Source organism: Polyodon spathula, chromosome 11 (genome assembly GCF_017654505.1).
Source record: "Polyodon spathula isolate WHYD16114869_AA chromosome 11, ASM1765450v1, whole genome shotgun sequence".
Taxonomy (NCBI): Eukaryota; Metazoa; Chordata; class Actinopteri; order Acipenseriformes; family Polyodontidae; genus Polyodon; species Polyodon spathula.
In genome coordinates, this window is record NC_054544.1 from 33342362 (window position 1) to 33365339 (window position 22978).

General features: G+C 35.7%; 1 protein-coding gene across 1 annotated transcript; it reads left to right on the forward strand.

The window, feature by feature from the left end:
* Positions 1 to 17023: 17023 nt before the first annotated feature.
* Positions 17024 to 22934, forward strand: LOC121322805 (probable G-protein coupled receptor 149). Its single transcript, XM_041263107.1, has 4 exons — positions 17024 to 18386; positions 18679 to 18871; positions 19589 to 20034; positions 21775 to 22934. The coding sequence occupies exons 1-4, from the start codon at positions 17412 to 17414 to the stop codon at positions 22342 to 22344; spliced, it is 2184 nt and encodes a 727-aa protein (XP_041119041.1). The 5' UTR covers positions 17024 to 17411; the 3' UTR covers positions 22345 to 22934.
* The last annotated feature ends 44 nt before the right edge of the window (positions 22935 to 22978 follow it).

Consider the following 22978-nt stretch of genomic DNA (forward strand, 5'->3'; position numbering starts at 1 on the left):
TCGTCAGCCACCTATTTATTTATTTCTGTTCTTGTTATCTATAGATACGTGTTTGATGCAATCTCATTCCCCAGCGCTGTAAAATGCCCCACTTCAATTACTGACTTATCAGTGACGGGATATAGATTGATCAAATCCACTGTTTATCCTGTTTTATCATTGTACAAAACCAGGGTGTCTTTCGTTTGTTTTGTGTTTGATTATTACTTTCCCACATCATTTTTTTAAAGAACAAGAATTAAAAAAACACAAACCTGTCATTAAGAATTCTAGCTTTCTACAGACAGCATGTCATATGTATACTGTGATTCAGAGAAGGTTCTTCTAAACACACACACACACACACACACACACACACACACACACACACACACACACACACACACACACACACACACCTCTCTCTCTCTCTCTCTCTCTCTCTCTCTCTCTCTCTCTCTCTCTCTCTCTCTATATATATATATATATATATATATATATATATATACTGTACGTTTTCACGTGTGTACGTTTTCACGTGGAAAGGCAATGGTAGATGCTGAGTCCAAATTATCACATTCAATCAGCCTACTATAAAGCTCCAAAGACCGAAAACCGCACACAAGAAAACTCAACATTTGCTTTTGTATTGGCTTACCTTTATTCAAAGTCACTCAACACTGAATCAATCCTAAATCTGCGCATTGCTTTTAATGTTGATTCTTCTTCTTTATTTACTATTTTAATACACGGTTCTCCTTGTAACTGTGGCTCCAATATGTCTGGTGAGAATTTTTTTAATTGTTTTTATTGTACCTATGTGAAACTTGAGTTTAATTCTCGGCTGACATCCTGCAAGGCACATCATAAAAAAAGTTCTGACAGTTTAGGAAGTGTAGAGTTTCATACAATAAAATGTTTTGTCACATTTGACTTGTATGTCACTGACAGAATTATGCTGTAAACATGCCTGTAGGCCTGGGTTACTAAGTAACTTGGCTCAAGTGGAAAGTTTCCATCTAAGCAAGAGAAAATGCACTTTTATAAAACATTTTTGTTGTGAGAAATTATTCAGGGGAGTTAATTCAGGAGAGTCTTTGATTCTTTACATCTTTGTAACTTTAAGTTGTAAAATTCCTTTCTGAAAGACAGAAGGTATGTGTTTTGCACCAAAGCAGTACATCTTAGCAAATCAGCAGCTGTGTGTTTAATAGCACGGTTCGATGAATGTCAGTCAAAATTTCCATAACATAATCAAAGCTGTGGTGGAGTACTTTGATCTAAGGTTTCAGTCTTTGATCCATCTTCCAACTAGAGGATGCTTTTTACACAGAGCATGAACAGTGTATTGTCTTTTCTTATGAAAGAAACAAATTAGTTCAAGTGGCATACATGTATTTCAATAAGATATAACATATGACAAAAAACACAGTATAGGTTTTATCTGGGAGAAAAAAAAAAAGTTTTTGCCTCTACTGTCTGTTGTTACCTTATAAAGTACACAGACTCGGCAGATTGCTTGTTTTATTCATCACTGTTCAATTTATGCAAGCATATGTCTATTCTAATTTATGAGCTTCTATAGTTTGATCTTTAGTTTTGAATCTTAAGAGGCGAGAGGTTAATTTCAATGCATTATTACAATGCCTGCGGCATAATGAGTGCTCCAATTTAGTTGGACTAAACCCTATTCAGCACATTTTTGCAGTGATAAGGGTGGCTGGTTTCCTTGGTACAATCTGTTTAGAACAATAATAACATAGTAAAGAACATTAACCATTAACATATTGTGTGTTAATTACATTCACTACCTGTGGTAGTAAAAAAAAAAATCTAATTTTAGTATCTTTACAAGTTTCTGCTTCTATGGAATTCTTAAATTAGTACTAACCAAGGTTTTGAAATATACTGTAGTGTTTCTTGTTACAGCACAGGCAACATTGTCACTGATCCCCCTTCTATTATGTGTATTTATTTTAAGATTTGCAAATGGGTGTATATAACATGAGACAAAGAAGTACAATTTAGAGCAAGTAGCAATCTTTATTATAGTATTACATTGTTTCTGGTACAACTGGAATACAGTTATCACATACACAGTAAATCATTTGCCACTAGTCGCCAATATGAGACATGTTAAAATCCCATTAAAATGACATATGCTAATAAACATATGCCTAAACAGATTTAATGAGGAGTGCTTAAATGGCAAAGGGCTACTTTCACTTACTGCAAGCATGTACATTTGTTCAAAGAGATATCAAACAATCAATCAATCTTTATTTTATAAAGCACCTTTCATAATGGACCACCATCACAAAGCGCTTTACAAGATGTAATAACAAGAAAACCCATAATACTTTAAATACAGAGACATGCTTAATACATGATATACAGTAAAAAAAAAACAAAAAAAAAACAATGCATAATACATTAAATACAGTGGAAAGTGCATAATACATGATAGTAACATAATCTGTGAAATAGTAGCAGCAACACAGCAGCTAATAGCTGAAATCAGGCTTAAAAAGCATGGAAAGCAAGAGAGAACAGGTTGGTCTTCAGGGTTGAATTAAAGCAAGCGATGAAGGGGAGCATCACGCACCAAAGCTGGGAGACCAAAAAGACGGAGCCATGAAGCTAAACGTGTTGTATTGTGTTTGGACAACTTACTGTTTAACAAATGCAGTCTATGAAAATGTTAACTACAAAGATTACATTCTCAAGGTAATAACATGCTCATATGTTTGAATAAGCAGAGGGGGAATGTAGGACGGCTGAAGTTTTCACATTGTTGGAAAGAAAACATGGTGTAAGACAAAACCAGTAGTGTCATATATTCAAAGTAGGAGTGGATTTTCAAATGTAACTTCACTAAATAAATAGAATTTTAACTGTTAACAACTTATTTCATTCACTCCCATATTTCACTGACCTCTCTCTCTCAGACAGCACTCCTTTGTGGTTAAGAGATACAGGCATTTGATAAAGAGAAGAGACACTTGGGTTCATTTGGGTATCAACTATCCTCAAGTAGACAATTACATCAACATTCATTATGTAACTATGGGATTATACACCAAACTGAGCAGAGATCAAAGTCTGAGGCATGTGTATTAAAAGAGTTTAGTTTCCCATTAAACACTGATTAGAAAACTCTATGTATTAAGGTCCACTGGAAATATTACTTCCCAAAGAGTCTTATTGCTGTAAAAATATACTAAATATATCAGCTCTGAAAAATTACTAAAACAAAAAATAGCTCCCTGATTTAGCTGCCATTTACTCGAAATCCTGTAATGCACATACTCTAACTAATAATTCCCAAAGGAATGATGTACTGCACAGCTGATTTCTAGGCCATCCCACTCTTTCAACAGCTTACATTTTTCTGATCTGTAATTGATTAAAAAATAATGTATAGTCGGTAAAGTGCGGAAACGATTTCTCCGATTTACAGTATATTCCATTAAGAGTTTAATATAGGATTCCATCAGAGGCCCCTACAGTAACATGCTGGACCATAGGATTTTATTTGGAGTTAACTTAAACATTTACAGTTAACAGTCAAACACTACTATTCACAAACTCTTTCATTTGTATAACATACTTGGTCTTTGGAAAATGTCTTCTAAAATGTTTTAAAAGATCACCCACTATGCAGTAATTCCACGCTCGATCATTTTTGCAGTCTAATTTTTCTGAAACATACTAGATTAGTTCTGACAAAGGTAACTGCATGAGGTATTTTAAGTGGCCAATGCTAGATGAAAGCTGTCACATTACATATTTCAAAAGCTCTCTACACCTATAAATGGAACTGCAACCAAAGTGAAATTGTATCTCATTGTTTAGTAGATTTCCTTTGGTAGTGGATCACATGCACAATTTGTAATTAAAGGTTGAAATTATCTTGTCAGTGTAAAACATTACTGGGATAAGCAGAAACTATATCAAAACAAAAGTATAACTGAACATATTGCTGTGTGCAGTGACGATAAAACATGCTGTCCATGTTGTGTTTTATAGGCTAAGAGAATTGTACCTGTCGTGGTTGGCAGCCAGGCAGTTATTTTGCACTGTAGCCTATGTGAGCTTAGAAGCAATGCAAATTACTCAACACCCACAAATAATGATCTGCAATCATGATAATGAGGATTGCATTGAGCACCGCCTGTGCATCAGGTTATTTAGCGGCCACACTTACAGTCCAGAAATGAGGTGAGTTGGGAGTACAGAGAGCAGTAGGTGCTGTATGAGTTCAAACCAAACAAAAAAATATATAAGTCCTCTTGGCGCACGGAAAATGAAAGAAAAGTTTTCTGAGGAGGAGTTGAGAGTCCTTACAGCTGAAGTCATTCAGCATGAAATTTAGTTATTTGGAAAAACCTCAGCCAACGTTAGTTATGCTACCAAAGAGGCCATATGGTCCTCTATAGTGGAGAAAATCAATGCTGTCGTGTGACCAGGAGGACAGTCAACCAGGTGATGAAAAGGTGAAATTCAGCTATTAGGTCAAGGATGACCAGTGGAGTGAGATGATAACGCATTACCACTGCATCCTCTGGCATCCTCTGAAGATTTTCTTGCCTGTCCTCAACAAGAGCCAAGTGTCACCGCATCAAAAAGTGTACCACAGCATCCATCCTGAGGCCGATGACAGGTCTCTGAAGGTGTGTGGTTTTATACAGCTAGTAATTACTCGCTTCTAGAATGGTTTGTAAGAGGAGGTGCATCTGAAGGTGTGTGGTTTTATACAGCTTGTAATTACTCGCTTCTAGAATGGTTTGCTCCTTGTAAGAGGAGGTGCAAAGTTTTTGGAGGGTCAGCAATAGCCCAAGTGCAAGGCTAAATCCTTACATTTCATTATAATGTTTGTGCCCGCTTAGCATCCACACCCCTGCCAACATGTCCACCTGGCTGTGCTTAAGATAGAAAATGGCTCCATCAACCTCCCAGGAACATGGCAATCAGCCTGAGGGGAGTGCTGGCCAGTTTAATTTAATGACAAGTTTAAAAAACAGTACAGGATGTGGCACAAAATCAAAAATGTCTTATCCAGGGGTTGCTACATGAAGGATTCATTTGTTTTGTTTCAATGTACCCCTCACACAGAGTTTCTGGATTTTAAATTTCACTAAATGCCAGATCTCCATTCTGTGTTTTTTCTTTTTTTTTTTTTTTTTTATTTTATGAAAAGGTGCCCAACATCTAATTTACACACTCCAGATAAAGTCACTCAGGTCACGGGCCAGATAAAAAAGCAGCATGGAGTTCCAAACTATACCGTTACTGAGAGATATAGCCCAACTTATAGGCAAACATGGCATCCATTACAGTTCATGTAGCACCTAGCTGGGGGGGGGGGGGAGGGAGCAAATGTAGGCTGTACATGTATACATCCAACAGTGTTAGGGAACTGTAAAGGACTGTAGCTAGTATCTAAGGGAATGTCCAACAACTAAGCTACAGCCTATAATATATCTCCACCTTCTCAATTCAACTAACTTTGTTGCCACTCTTGTAAAAGAAGCGCACCATACATGTGCGGGTAGATACCAGTTTAATCCTGTGTAAAGCTCACATTTTGCCTTCAATGTGGGACAACATTAGATAGGTATTAAAAGGCTGCCCTCTGGTGTTTATTGTAAATAACTTTTCAAAGATGTAATTTCCATGGTATGCTCCTTAAATGCATGGATTCCTAATACATTGTGTGAATTTATGCTGATACGGAATTGTGTTACTTTAGTACTGCCATGAAATGTGAAATGGTGAAATATGCAGTAGGTTCTCATTGAGGAAACAAAAATGCATAACAGAGATTTTGCAGGACTGTAATTAAATGTACTGTGTGTTCTGCCTTTGAGCCTTTTCACAGCCTCCATAAGGTAAGAGGCAGGCAGAGGGGCTGATAAGCTGCAGTACGCCCCACCCCACCCCCCCACCCCGAGGTGAGCACTGCTGCAAGGTGGAGGGAGGGAAGAGGTAGGCTATGACGTCGAGTGCCCCCCCCCCCATTAGAACTTTTCTTCAAGGCTATTAGTGTCCGTAGTTGAAAAAAGATACAGCTTAGAATGCCATTTAGCTTAAACAAAATGTTTTATATGAGTTCATAATTTCACTACACTAATATTTAGATTTTTTTTTTTTTTTAATAAATGTCTGTAGCTGGCTAAGCTTTGGTTTGGTCTGATTCCAACCTAAAAAGCATTTGATGAGATATTTGTTCTCTGTTGGCAAAGCCTGTTAAAATACTGACTAATGTTTGAATTTCATATGAACTAACTAGCTGCCAATCAGTTTTATTGAAGGCTATGTTCTCATCTGCAACTGTCACAATATTTAGGCCTATTTCACATTTTAACTGACAGTTTAAGTGCCAGCACTTTTTAGATTAATTAAATTGTGATAAGAAGGGACAAGCCATTAAAGTTTTGGTTTGTAATTTCAACTGATTTTTATTTTTTTTATTTTTTTTAACAGAATCTAACACAAAATGTATTATTCTATTGTATTATTGAGACAACTCAAATATCAAGCAGATGTATTGTATCTTTTTTACAGATTATCTTCCCTGTGTGAAAGGTTCATGTTAGGATGGTATCATTTGAATATCATATGGTCATTTGAATAGCATATGGTTAACACTACATACATTGACATTGTGTGCCATGGAAGTTGGTTTCCCAAAACAGATTGCAATGGAAGCATGGAAATTGGAATGTAAGCTGCTAGAACAGCATTAGCCAGCACAGAAAATTAAGAGTGCTACCTTTGGTTTTATTACATATTAAAAAAAAAAAAAAGTTCACAAATTAAACCTGATTGTACAGTATATAAGCTTGAAGGTCATACACATGTTGTATCAGTATAATATATTACCTTATATTCTGTTGCTTCTAATTTGAAGCTCTGAAGGTCTCATATAGCTTCAAAATTCCAGTTTGAGGTTGGGCAGTATTCTGAGGCTGCGGTTCTTTACTTATTTTACACTTAGCCTTGGGGATAGCAATTAGAACGAGTGTTTACCCTCTAAATTTCCTGCATACAGTTTTGTTTTCATATGACGAGAATATTACATAACAACATCCTTATTAAGCCCTGTTTTAATAACCATAAAGAACTGGAGATCCCCTGCCAGTGATAGACCTGTCTGTTAGGAAGGGGCCAGAGCATGGGAGTTTACAGATCAGTTAAAACAGAGTAAGCAATGGAAATAACTGTATATGACAATAATACAGGAGTGTGTGAATCATATTATAAATCAAATACACTACCTAGCAATACACAGGGAAGCCAGTACAAGTCCTGAGTGCTCTCTTTAGTGATTAAAAGGAGTTTTTAAAAAGTATATTATGGTTTTGATAAGAATAATAAGACTAGATCAAGTTAGATCTTGATGTGAGATGCAAATCAGATCCCTTTGGAAAGCAAAGGTAAGCTGTTACCACTAAAATAGCTTATTATAAATGCTTGAATATGTATTATTCTTTGTTCTCTAGCATTCGTCTCACCCTTTATCTTTCAGCTGTTGTTATTGGGATTTCAAAATGTCTTTTCAGTGCTGTATGTGCTTTTGCACAGAGCTCTGCACTTCTGTAGTCTTATTGTATTCTCATGCAGTGTCATGGATCCCTCTAGTGGTTGTTTTTAATGATCTTTATTCATTCAGAACTCAAGATCACAGAGTTCAAGAAACTATACAAAGATTTTTTTACAAAATATGAGATTTTTGGCAGATTATCATGACTTTTTTTTTTTTTTTTTTTTTTTTTTTTTAAAAAACAGTATTTTACACAAGAAAACAAGGATCCATGAAAATGCTGCTAATACTAATAGGTATGAAAATAGATTTTAAAATCTCATTAATACTCATTTAAGACTGTGAGCCTACTTGCAGGGCTTAAGCATATTATAACTCATGCTTATAACTCCTACCTCTACAGCACCAATAGATGGCACTCTTTCAGCACAGTGTGAATGGTTGAGTTCTATTAACATTGCTGCACGAATAAGCTGTCTCAAACCATATGAATCATTGTGGAAATGAGAAATATTCCAAAGCTGCATTTAGACTAGGCTTTGTGTCTGTAGCCTATGTTTACAATTGATTCTTATTACTTTGTAAGTTGAAAATCTGAACAAATTATAGGGTCTGACATTGGTATATTGGAGCATCCACTAGTTCAGTGTAACATTCATAAAAAGCTACTTAAAGGACTTATTACTCAAACTCTTAAAAACGTTTTTATTATTTAAGAACAAAAACAGGTGGCATACCGTCAGCATGTATTGCCACATTTTGAGTTGTATTTGCTTGGCTTTGTCTTTTCTGGAACCTGGGGCAGGTTGTGGAGTAGGAGGGAAACTCAAAGCTCAGAACTGGTTTAGATTGACCCTGGCTTGAATACTCTATTAATACTACCATGTGTGACTGTGATTTGTTTTTCATTACTTAACTGGCAGCCAATATATGGATTATTGCTCTGTTGAATTATTGCTGGAGAAGCAAAAAATTTATTAAGGGCAATTTATTATGTTACATCCTCTGGGGGATGACAGTTTCATTTAAATTCTTTTGAAAAAATTGTTAATTTCAGCCTGGCTTTAAAACAAAAAAAAAAAGAGGTGTTGATAATTCAATTGAATTTGAAAGTGTATGCCACTGAATTGTTTATTTAAAGTTCTGCTAAGTCATCAGTTTAACTTTCCAGTTTAAGGTCAACGAGCTGTCTTTTGCAAGAGACACTTGATACAATGTAAATTCAATCTCTTTATTCCACTATCGTGTTGATTGTTCATCAGTCTGGTCTCTTCTGGCTTTGCTTTTGATGACACTCAATCAATGAATCCATAAAGCTATAAAGTAATAAAAATAAATTATACTCATCCTTTGACACGCTACCATGAATGCAAATAGAACACCATTTTGTATAAGGCCAAACTAAATTTGTGTCCACTGCAAAAGTTGCACTGCAAAAATTGCTTTTCAGCACCTGTCATTGCACATGTTAAACAAATCATTGTATCCAGAACAACATTAATAAAGGTATGTTCTGAAGGACTGAATTGGAAGATTTTCAAATGCAGTTAATTATAATAAGTGTCAATGATCACACTGTGTAACAAAAATGTATTTATTTTTTTGTTCCTGGGTAGTAAGTGTTATTTCCTAATTGCTTATGCCTCAAACGTACAGAAAATGGCTATTATTCCCCACAAACTTTGCTTTTGTGACCAGGACAGTGATATTTCAAAATATTACTATTTCCAATGGGAAAATGGGCAAATGTGTGTCTTTTCATTCACATAAAGTCAGAAAAAAACAACATATGAATCCAAATTAACATGTATTTATACTAAAGTAATACAAAGATGACTACAAAAGATTTAGAAGTGAGTAGTTTTTCAAGATTGGAAATAGTGATATTTTGAAATATCACTGTCCTGGTCACAAAAGCAAAGTTTGTGGGGAATAATAGCCATTTTCTATACTTTTGAGGCATAAGCAATTAACAAATAACACTTACTACCCAGGAACAAAAATTGTGTTACATAGTGTCATTACTGCAAATGCAATCAATGCTAATGGTTTTTTTTTTTTTTGTGCCCATCTAATTTGATATCTAGCAAAGCGCAGCAAGTAAAATAGTAAGCTTGACCATAGAGAGTATGATTAACTAAAATATATTCTTCAATAAGCCAAACCAGCTGGTCCTAATAACTAGCAAGAACTCTCTTTGGGTGAGGTATAGCCTTCCATACCTCAGATTTTCCAGTCTGTCTATTTTCTTCTCTTACAGAGGCATCAAAGAGGTCTTTTGAACATAACAACCCAGTTAAAATGTGGATATAGTGCCCCCCCCCCCCATCAGACAACCCCATAAAGAAAATACTACTTGTACCTGTATTCTGACGTGTACATTATATCAGCATTTCATTTTTGCAGATGACTATGTAAGGTGTTTCTAGCTGACTACAATCATATTGAGTAAAAATTATAAAACTGATTGCTGATGAATGTATGCATCATTCTATTGAAAAAAAAAAAACACAGAGTAGGTGTACTGTATACTCCAGTGCTTTAGAAAGGAAGCACAGTGCAAGTTTAATCAAGTCGATGCACAGAGAATGCTCATGCGGAGTCCTATTTAAACAGAAAATACAAAACCTACTGCGCCGTCTTTGTAGTAGGTCATGAAAACATTACAGCAGGGATGCGCAGTGCTGGTGAATGCGTCAGTGTGAGGTAGGTAGGAAAGGTTTTGACGTCTGTGTGTTGCTGATATTGGTTGTCTTAGAGATATGCGTAGTATATTGCGTTCCAGGAATTTGTTGGAATAGAGACCTTTCTTACTGAGCAATCTACAGTACATTGCTGCCAGCTGTGGTAAAAAATATGACCCTTTTTGAGTACCAAAAATGGGGATTTTAATTTTAAAAAACCCCTCTCAATCTGTGAATTCTTTTTTAATTTGTCTTTTTGGTAACACTTTAAAATAACGGCCACACATTCATAATGAATTCTGGCTGAGTACCAAAGGAATAACATCTCCATATCTTATACACTTCCTCTGGGTTCTGAAGCAATTCATTATTTAATTTAACTCTGTTAATTCATGTGGATTTAAATACCCATATTCAGTCTGTTCCTTTCTCACAAGTGATGTTGATCGCATCTATAAACCATGTAATCCAGGGAATTGTGAGAAGTGTAAATGCATGCCTTAAACATGTGATCATAACTATGTGTATTACTATGCAATTACAAACCCCATTAGGCATTTTTTGTTGTTGTATTATGTATTTAAAACCAAACAATGAAGTTTAGTTATTACATGTATATTATAACCAACATTTTTTTTAATTTTAATTTTTTTTATTGCTCAATCAAACTATGCATTTTATGACAATGGGCTAGGGCTAAATTATTCACAGAATGACTGATCTCAAAATAAACAATTCTACAATAAATCAAAATGCTATACAAATACACTATCTGTTTCTATAACTATGCTAATTTGTATTAACTTTCAGACTACATACATATCACATGCTGCATCCCAGTCAGGGAATGTATAAACAACTTTTTGCAGCTAATTTGATATCAGTCTGTAAATAGTTTGCTGAGTTTAGAGTTTAGGAATATTACACAAGGGTTCAGCCATTTAAGTTGTAGATTGTTTTCTGTTTTCACTAATCCTGCAGAAAATGTTCCTCCAGTTGCCTAGAACATTTTTAATCTTGGATTTCAGGCAGGTCCACAGATCTCTCAGGGATTTGTTTGCAATAATACATTACATCCACTTTCAAGATAGCTGAACAATCAATGTTGTACAGTATTCAGAGGAGAGATGATCAAAAAGGAAGTGGGTGTTTTTTGGAAGAACAATAAAAAGGTGATGCGGTAACGTGGTTTATGTTATTACAGGGAAGTCACGCATTGTAACCATATGGCTACATTGTAAAGACACAAACACTTGTGTAAATACATTGCAACTACGCTATAAAAGACATAGGGGCTGATGTAAGGATGTGTGCAAAGTGATTTGCGGCTGTAAAACACTCAAAATTGGCGTTTTGCAAGCAAAAACTGTGTTATCGGCCATAAAGGGGGACTTTAGTGGCGTATGTAAATAATGCTTTTCACCTGTCATTGTGCACCCGCTATCAAATTAGCAGTTTACCATCATGAATGCATTTAAATGATGTTGAAATGTGTTCAGATGAAGAAAAGAGCATGGAATTGGGCAGGGATCTGAAATATTAAGCGGGTGCAAACATTATAATGAGATGTAAGGATTTTGCCTTGCACTTGAGCAATTGTCGACTCTCCAAAAACTTTGCTCCTCCTCCTAAAAGGTGCGAACCATTGTAGGAGCAATTAATTAAGAGCTGTATTAAGAGCTGGGAATATTTTGACTCCATCTAATACTGTGAAAAAAATGGGAATCATTATGGATACAGAACTATGTTTACATAACTACATTAGCTCGTTATAAAGGCCTAATTTACCATTTAAAGAACATTGCTGAATTGAGACCCATTCTATCCGATAAAGATGCTGAGCTGTTAGTTCATGCTTTTGTTATTTCTCGCCTAGATTATTGTAATGCTTTATTTGCTGACCTTCCTGAATCTAAACTGTGTCGGTTCCAACCGATTCAAAATGCTGCAGTCAGTGCTGACTCACTCTTGTCGTTCGCAACACATTACCCCAGTTCTAATCACTACATTGGCTCCCTTTTAAGGATTGATTTTAAGACTCCCCTTACTAGTTATAAGACACTTCATGGTTTAGATCCTTCACATTTGCAGCGAGGTGAAGGCCCTCGCAGCCCACGTACGTCTCAACCCAAAAGCGAGGGAAGTCTCCGTGAGGAGTATACAGCTGGCCCTCAGCCGCTCTGTGGCTAGTCCTCTGCGCAAGCACAGAGATGCGCAGCTACAATCAAAACAAGGCCCAGCTTGCGCCCGCAGGCGGCTGGAGGGCTAACTCAACAACGGGGACAAGGCAAGCCCGGCCCCATGGAGTAACAGTGCTCTCTGAAGCAAGAAAGGGTGAAAAACACACCCAATTCTTAACAATAATACTTACCGTACTAAGACGGACAGACAGAGAGAAGCAGCCTGACACGTGGAGCGAGCAGGTGCTGATAGTTAGAAACAGAATAAAAAGACAGGAGTGTTTATGAAATTACTGATTCACACTTGTGCATATGCACAACACACTGATGCTCTCTAAATAATTCAATGTGCAGTTAGGTCTAGTATTAAGTCAAAACATACATTTTAGTATAGATTTTTCAGGAAATCCTAGTAGTTATTTTTTAAAAATCAAACACAGAATCATAGTGTAATTAATTATATTTCTATGCGTTCAAGCTTTAATTTGCAGTTATTAATAATAACATAGAATTTGTGAGCCTTTACATTTATTACTAAAGAAATTCCATACGTTGTTCATAATTATTCCTTTCAGTTGGTTGGAGTTACAGTAATTATGTTGAGATTAATGATGTTCTAAATGAACTGTACATACAAGAGACTAGTAATTACTTCTCAGGAATTATTGGGATCATATGTCAATATGTGCTGTGCTTATATGTCTGATTTTTTTGCCTTTGTTCCCTTGTGGTGCATAGGGATATAAATTCCAGCTTCAGGTGATGAGGTCTCCAGAAGGTTTGAAAGATTTCCAGGCCACTTTACAGACCTGTCTAACTGAATGGATTTGGCCCTGTCCTGGTGTTGCACATGTTTTTCTAATACACCTTTGACCCCTTGATTACTCTGAAAGGCCAAATGAATTTCGTAGTTTACTTATGACAAAACATATTCAGGATCATGAAAAATCAATTCCCCATGCACCCTGTATGGTGTCACTGTAGTCTGCAATGACAGTAAAATATTTTGACAAGTACAGAGGCTATAGATATCAGCAGGACTTGTACTGTATGTATGCATGTATGCATATAATGAGGGATGAAATGCATTTTTTGGGGGGCAAAGCAACATGCTAATAAATAATTATTAGCTGTGCCTTGGGTGCCTAATAGCTGGCTAAGGCCTTGATATTAACATACAGTGGCATTGTTAATGTAATCACCTTCTTCCAACAACTTTCTTTTACATATCCCTGCCTAAGGGCAATATACTTTGCTCTGTGACAGACTGAAAGCTTATATTGAGAACCTTTCTGTCTTTATGTAAATGCTGAACAATATTTGAAAATCTAATTTCACTTTGATTTAAACAGCCTATTCTCCATATGCATTTACCATTGAGTAAAACAGGGATACTAAATGAATCTGAATACTGTGCTTTTCAAGCAAATATAATGAGCTGCTGCTGAAATGGAGAAGCCAAACAAAAAGGTAATGTATTTATTTATGTATTTATTTACTTAAATGTTCATTTAAAATGGAGATGAATTGCATCTGTTTCTTTGAAGAACTAAGAATGTTTTTATTTCATCCTAACAACAATTCTGACAGAAATGTTACATTAGCCATGTCACACAATACCTTGCATCAGCTGGACTTTGTCTGTTTGGAACATACTGTATGCATTATGTATAAAACATATTTTGAGTCCTTCCCCTCTTGCAATGTCAACATTGATTTATCCCCTGCCTTAATCTTGTTGGGAACATTTCACAACTAATACTAATATTGTAATTCTCTTACCAAATGGCTGAGCTATAAAAGGATACCTTGAAATTAGAAATTCAATATTTACATTTAATTAAGAGATGGTGTGGAGAGGCTAATTCATACATAGTTTAGATTATCAAGGGTGATGTTGCAAAGCAGGTGTTTATGGTTCTAATATCATAATGATATATCAGTGTATTACCAAGAAGAAACATTTTCAGGAAAGCAATTACTGGCCAGTCTGATTATAATCAACCCACTGAATGGAACAAAATAGCATATGGGCCAGTATGGACCCCCTTACCCACTAGCAGGTCAGTCTCAATAATTCAATGGGATGACTAAACATCATTTTGTTTTTACTGATCAACTCCAATTGGAGTTGAAAATCGCACACACACACACACACACACACACACACACACACACACACACACACGCACACACAGTTGAGAACAACTTGTGGCACCTGCTAATAGCTAGGATGCCATTAATAATCATAATCAATGATAATGTCTAATTCAACAAGTTGACATTAATCAGATCAGGTAAATATTGGGCTAAAAATGTGTAAATAATATACTATGGTCCAGGAAATCACCATGCACTTATGCAATCACTATGCACTTATTTTGTAGCATGTGGTTGTACATACATACATACATACATACATACATACATACATACATACACACATACAAATACACATAAATATGTGCTTATTTCTTGATGGCATACAGTTATCCCCTATAATTTAAATGCTGCTGTTTTGTACACCAATATTTGATTCATCTACAATAAAAGCTACAGCAGCAATAATTATGAAGTGACATCATATTGTTACTAGTATTATTATTACTATTATTATTCTTTGTTCAGTAGATTTGTTCATTTTAATGTTTGTCCTTGGATACCGAATAAGTGGTTTGTGATTTATCTATCGTTACTGTAAATTTTGATTCCCGAATGAATGCACTTTATAGAAGGTAATTAGCTTTTTCTCTCTCTGGGCTTAGAAACTAGCAACAGTGTTACTTTGCATGGCATAAACACAGCCAAAAGAAAGAAAGCCACAGTGATTAGTAAGTGTTTTAAAAAGCTGCAGTATAAATCCATTCACAGCAGATCAGGTAATATGTAGACATCAGTTTTTAAACCCTGGCTACCAAATAATGTATTATTTTCTTACAATGTGGTCCAAGAGCTACATTTGTGTTTTAATTCACACTTTTTTTTGTTATTTTCCATTGGTTGTGGGATTTCATTCCCAGAACTGGGGACCAAACTGGAAAAGAAACAAGCCAGCTTTCTATCCCAACAATATTTGTTTCAAAATTTAAAAAAAAAGAAAAAAAAACAAAGAAAACGGAAAAGCTGATCATTTATCTACTATATATAAATATATAACAGAGATTTGTCCTAAGACAGGTAAGTAATGGGAATTCTATTAAGTCACATTTTTAATTAAAATTGCACTTAATAGAGAGGACTTTAGACGTGTGAAATGAATCTGCTTAGCTGAGCAGAGGTATTTTTGAAAGTGCATGCTAGTGAGTTTTTAAATTCAATTCAGCTAAACTGAATGTCATTGTGAAAAAGGAGCAAGTCACAGAATCACATTATATTCACTTGATCTTGTTCACAGTATAGAGCTGGCATCATAATTGTGCCAATAACAAAGAATAGGTTTGGCACTAGCAGATAGTTCTATTTACCCAAACCTTATTTCAAGAACAATGGTCAGTGGATTCTACAGAGTTCGTTACAGCCACCAACGCTCTAGAACATGGGGTTTAGCTTGAACAGGATGTGATTAATGGATTCCAGCAGGGAAATATATTATAATACTACAGTCGGTGTAACACATGCATTTAATAATAGATTGCTTACTAAACACGTATACAGCCACGACTGTACGTTCAAAATTACATCAGTATGATGATAACATAACAATATGTCATTGTAATAATACTAATAATAATTCAGACTGGTATAAAATAAAGGTGGGGGGACAGGGACAAAATCTTCTTTCTTCTCATTTCCCTTTGCTTCAATGAACACAGGATAATGACAATTGCTGTCTATAGCAAGCATATGCGGTGTTTTGACATCCCGTATCTTATTTAATAATAGAACAATCGATACAAGAAATCACAGTTTTGCTTTAGAGTTACAATTTATTGAAAATCAAACCCTTTTGGAAATATTGCTCGTACTATATATATATTTTTTTGTTTGTTTTTGTTTGTGCTTATTACTATTATTATTGAAAGAAAAGTCATTAACGTTTTCCCTCTGGGTTTATTAGTATTACAATTAGTTATAATTCCGCAGGGCCGTGGGAAAAATATTGATATTCTCATTTGGGTACACCATGTCCTGTACATAGTTTAGAATGTGTAGGGTCAAAAAGTGGCAGATTTTTAATCCAGGAGTCAAAAATTATGAACAAAGCAAAGGGAGAAGCTGCAGATACTTTTTAATAAAAAGTTCAGCTTCACAATCATATGGGATGCAGTGAAAATGGTAGCAAATCTTCTAGGATACGGAATGAAAACCCTTTCCCTCTACACCTTTAAAGAATTAAAAAAAGAAATTAATTATTAAACTAACTCAAAATTTAACGCGTCTATATATATACACTTGAAAGTATTTTTTAAAAGGAAAATGTATGGAAAACAAAAGTTTTGACCTTGAAGCACAACTGTGGAACATGGAGTGCTATATCATTAAAGAATGAACACGCACAATAAACGTGTGCAGGAGTTGTCATGTTTGCACTGGGGAACTGAATATTTTCATCTGAGTTAGAGGAAACAGGGATTAGAAAACTACTCCTCCCACTTGCAGCCCGAGACAGAGGGCAGCAACACACCACGATCGCATTCATTACTATCTCAATCTACGGCGCTAAACCAGGGTGGTGTCTCTTTGCACTGACTTTTGCTATTCGAGTCTACACTTCACTTACCTTTATGCCCAAGGAACGGCAGCTCGAAAACAGAGACTTGCAGTTTCTGAACCGTTATAATGAAACAGTGTTCAAATTCAACACAAGGTTTGTTTTATCGCCTCAGCTGAATGTGGCGTTAGTATGCGCGCAGAGAACGAGAAGAAAGCTGCATCTGTTCCTTAGAACACTGAACCCTGGATATCAAACCGTAGCAGTGGGCTTACTAAGGAGGAGTTCTAGCAACTGAGGTGCAGCAGTCAAGCTGGATCCGAATAAGTGATATTAAAGTATCTAAAGGGGATACGATAATCTTCAGTAATATGTCAGCAACACCCAGCCCCCTGCCTTTCAACAAAACCAGTCTTTTTACAGAAACCTATCAAAGAATGGATTCGCAAAATGGACAAAGACAAGGCAACGCGGTACTCTTCTGCTTGTCGTTGAGTATAACAATTCTAACTTTTGCGGGTAGCATCTATTCACTGTTGTCTTTGCTGAAGACGCGGAGTAAGACCTCGCTTTCCCTTATTGTGGCGTCTCTGTCCGTAGACGATTTAATTAGCGTGATACCTTTCTCTATTTTTCTGTTCATACAATGGGGGGGCAAAGACCAGCCAAGCGCACTATGTAGTTCATCGGCGCTTCTGTATCTCTTTCAGGGGATATCAAGCAATTTAAAGGCGTCGTTGATTGTGTCCTACACTTTTTATATAACCAAACAGTTTGGAGCTTTCCAGGCTGCCAAACAACCACTGAAAATAATATGGGCTATAGTAGCTATATGGATAGTCAGTTTAATACTAAGCACATTACCTTTATGTGGCTGGGGTACCTTTGCTCCCACGCATTGGGGCTGCTTTACAATGACTCCCAGCTCCTATGTAATATTCCTTTTCGTTCTATATGCCTTGTGTTTCTGCAAAGTTTTAGTATTTTCCATACCTCTTACAAACCAACTGCTGTGCTCGGGCGACCAACAAAAGGGATTGAATCCCAGCTATTCCGAGATTGAAAGAATACCCGTTGCAGATGGGGCGGCACTGGTTAGTAACATCTCGTCTCTCCCTCAAGGAGACCCCCCGGAGAAAAGTTTTAGGAGTTGTGAGGAGAGGAATCGGGAGTCTGTACCTGTGCTTGTAAAGAACAAAGTGGACACATATTTTTGTTCCAGCCAGACTGTTTCTGAGCATCAGAGGGATGTTGGGAACTCAAGGAATTCTCCTATATTTTTTGCTCAGAAACGTTTTTCTTTAATTCTGGCTATGGTTAGAATAATTTTGTGGATGCCAATGATGGTAATCTATTATTATTATTATTATTATTATTATTATTATTATTATTATTATTATTATTATTATTATTATTCACCGCAATTGTTTTGTCATCGTAGATGAAAAACATGTATTCACTGTGATGAAGATAACTAGGTGAGCATGCTTTATGCTCTTAGTAGTTTATTATGCATATAAGTTATTTAACAAAATAAAACATTTATATATCTAATTTGGAGATCAGGGCAAGATGTTTCATACTGCTGTCCCCCTGTTTGTAAATAGATACATGTCTTTCTGATAATCTCTTTTTCAGATACAGATCTTGGTTAGTCATGTCCTTCAATTCAAGAGCCAGTCTGTTGAGACTCTGAGTTTTGTCCTGACCTTGCTCTCTGCTGCAGTCACGCCAGTGTTTGTTCTTTCCGAACGCTGGATTCACCTGCCATGTGGTTGTTTTATTAACTGCAGGAGAAATGCATACGCTTTGTCTTCAGACACAGCAAGGGGTAAGGCTATTGAGACCGTGGTGTGGTTTTTCATTTTTTTATGCTTTTAATTTTCTCCAGCTAGTAGCAATGGTGGGATGAAACGTTTCCCTCTTACGTCTTTTCATGTGTTCATGGTTGGTTAATTTAATTTACAATAAAACGCATTTTGTGTTTTAGTTTTGACAAACGTCTTTGAAAACCAATCCAAACCTATAAAATGAATAAATCCTCATATATAATTTTCATTGTGCATACCATGAAATACACGTGTTACAATAATTGTGACAGCTATTATTATTATTATTATTATTATTATTATTATTATTATTATTATTATTAGTAGTAGTAGTAGTAGTAACAGTCGTCGCAGCAATACCATGGTAGATGATACTATACTACTGATGATGATGCTGATGATGATGATGATTTAATAATAATAATAATAATAATAATAATAATAATAATAATAATAATAATAATAATAATAATAATAATAAAACTTTTTATATACTGTGTTTGATGTTATTATTTTCACATGATAACATTCGTAAATTGAAATAAAATGCGTGCCTCAAAACCTGAATGGGGTGGTTACTTTCTCTCATTCTTCTCTTCAGTTCTGATAATTAACCAACGTATAACATACTTAAAGCAGGATGTAATTATTCCGTTTGTAAAATTAGAAACATGGTGAGATGTCAAACATAACGCTTCTTTTTTTTCTTTTTTCTGAAGTCAAAAAGAGAGGTTTTGAATTCAACTTGTCCTTCCATCAAGGGTATGGGATTTACAAAATAGGCCAGGCAAACAATTGCTCTGGTCAAAAATCCGTGTCATATCACAACCTTATGAACTACGACACCAAGTTGACAAAAACTGATCTGATAGAAAGTCAACCGGTGAGCCGCGCCAACATTGAGTTCAGAACCACAACTCTGAAGGACAGCTCCCTGCAGACAGAACTCAACAAAGCAATCAAGTCGGAGACAAAGCCTTGGAGCGTCACCGGGTCTAACGAATTGTACAACAGCGCTGCTGGAACACCAATCACCGAAAACAATCTTGATGGGTTGCCAGTGTTTGACGGCCCTGAAAGGAGATTGTCCAACGAAGAATGTCGCAAGCTAGAGCTCGCAGATTGGGAATGGTGTCGAAGTAAATCTGAAAGAACGCCTCGGCAGGTAATACAGTTGCACCACGGCCAATTCTAATCTAATCAGGTGCTTTCTCTTGTTAAATCCGTACAGCTAATATGTACTGTGCCGCCTTTTCATATACAGCATACAGCCTAAAATATGAAACATAGGCCTGCTTAGTCAAACAATTTCCATTGCTTCTTCAAGTCTTATTGTAGAGGTATGCCTATGCTAAGAAGCGCTATTTTTTGTTTAAAATGGTTAATCCCACACACCTGATTGTTTACCAGCATGCGGATGCAATCCCTGAAATATACAGGAACAAGTCAGACTCAAAAAGACAATAGTACAGATGTGAGAGCTGAAAGGTGGCACTCTTTAGGAATCTCTGACGTTACCCCTGACCCTAGAACAGACTGCGGCAGAATTCGAGGTAGTGTTCTTTCAGGAATGGTCGACTAGTGTATCATTCCAAAACCACTGAAATAGCATGCAGGCTTGTCGTGTTGAATCCGCACCACCCCGTCTGCATTGGGTGGCACTGTATCTTAATGGCAATGTTATGGCAAGTGTTGGAGATATACCTATATATATATATATATATATATATAATAATATATATTATATATATATATATATATATATATATATATATATATATATATATATATATATAATATATATTATATATATATTATATCCGGACATGTAAGATGCACTTTACATCTGTAACTGTCTGATTCAGGCAAACTGTATACAACATTAAAACATTTCTTTGCATTTAAATTATTTCATTATTGTTATTTGTTGTCAGCTTCAGTCACAAATTAAAATATCCCCACTATGGAACAGGCATTCCAGTATACAAAGCTATCACTGCTATTAAGCACTCAGATATTCTCCAAAGCTCTTTATAGTGACACAAATTGCTAATCCTTAACAGCATAATTCCACTTATGACCTCAAAGGAATTTGAAGTGTCAAATATTGTTACATGTATGCAAAGCGTCATTTGAATAAAATTGACCACGGATAATTAATGAATTTATACATAAAAGCTGGTTAAACATTTTTAAAAGCCTTTAATGTGATTTTGTGAGCATTATTATTTAATTATTTTTTTTAAAGTATTGATGTGAATGTACATGTCCACATCGTAAACATTTATTTGACTTGCATACTTACATGCCAGATCAAATCACACTTTGTCACAATTAAATTGGAAATGCATCAACTGATCTCTTCCCAAAGCTAGTTTCAATTAGAATTATCAAAAATGATGTCGACTACTGTGTATATTGGATCAGATTTATCAAGGTCTTCACTCCAGCATGCATGTAGCAAACAACTAGTTTGCTGATTTTTTAATATTAATTATGTTAAATGATGCACTTCATGTTCGGAGAAAGACCTTTGCAAATAGTATCCTTAGTGCATTAAAACTTTCAGCAAGTGCATTGTAGACCTCATACAAAGGCTGTTAATAGAGTTTAAAAAGTAGCTTACACTTTGTCTTATATTTTATGGTGTTTGGTAAAAGATTGAGGTATTTTATGCCTAGTGAATGTGGTTGTAATGTGTAGAATGCCACAATACTGTACTTCTAGCATGCCAATGTGTACAGTTAGGTGAATAAACAGTTCCTGTCACCAAATTGATTGTGCAGTATATTAAACGTATATAAAACATATAGAATGGATTATATGGGTTTCATATACTGTATATAATTAGCAAAAAGTTTTGTGTCTCATGTTTTTTTTTTTTTTGTTGTTTTTTTGTTTTTAGAGATCCAGTGGGGGATTAGCTATTCCGCTTTGTGCATTTCAAGGAACTGTGTCTCTCCATGCACCCACTGGGAAGACTCTCTCACTTTCAACTTATGAAGTCAGTAGTGATGGTCAAACAATAACCCCAACCAATAAGAAAATTGAAGTTTATCGCTCAAAAAGTGTGGGGCATGAGCCTAACACAGACGACTCTCCAAACAGCATTGCAGACACCAATGTAAAAATTCATTTGGAAGTGCTGGAGATCTGTGACAATGAAGAGGCCATGGATACAGTGTCTATAGTTAGTAACATCAGCCAGTCTTCTACCCATGCCAGATCGCCATCGCTACGGTACTCCAGAAGAGAAAATAGATTTGTATCCTGTGACTTGGGCGAGACTGCTTCTTATTCACTCTTTATACCCTCAAACAATCCTGATAGTGATATTAATATATCAATTCCAGACACTGTGGAGGCTCACAGACGGAACAGTAAAAAGCAGCACCGGGAGAAATCTGGTTACGAGGAGGAGATTCAATTATTAAATACGGCTTATAAGAAACAGGAAGAGGAAACAGATCAGTGAACGAGGACATGTTTCAAGCTTATTATATTTTTGTTGCGTTACTTGAACAAAACAGAAATCCCTGGCTGTGTCCACAACACACAAAAGCAAACAAAGACATGGTTAAAAAAAAGCAATTCAAATGATATATGAAGCTAATTGATAGTGGTAAGAGAGTGGTTGCATTGAAATAATGATAATGATAATGATATTGATGATTAGAAATAATAGGTGGAATGAATTACAAAGACTAAATTGTATTTTTCTTTTTTACAACTGCAATGCCAGTAAAACCCTGGCAAGCATGCAAATTAAGGTATCTAAAAAGGATATATAATTACATTTAACATTGAAATCCATGCTGTTCATTGGAAAGTGGTACCAAAATGCTATTCAGATATTGCTCTCCCAAACTGAAGGTCACAAACCCTGTGGCATAACTCTCTGTGACAGCAATATAAGTCTTTCAGAGCAAAATGTTACACTGCACCTTTAAATTAATGTCAAAGTCCGGCACTGAGAGGGCACAGGGAATTCATTATCCAATGGTCCAGCAACAGGTGATCTTTCACTGTCCTCACAAAATGTATTTTGCCATTAGAAAACAAGACAACGAGTTCACTTTTTTTTTTTGGAAATGTATATTTCAAAAATA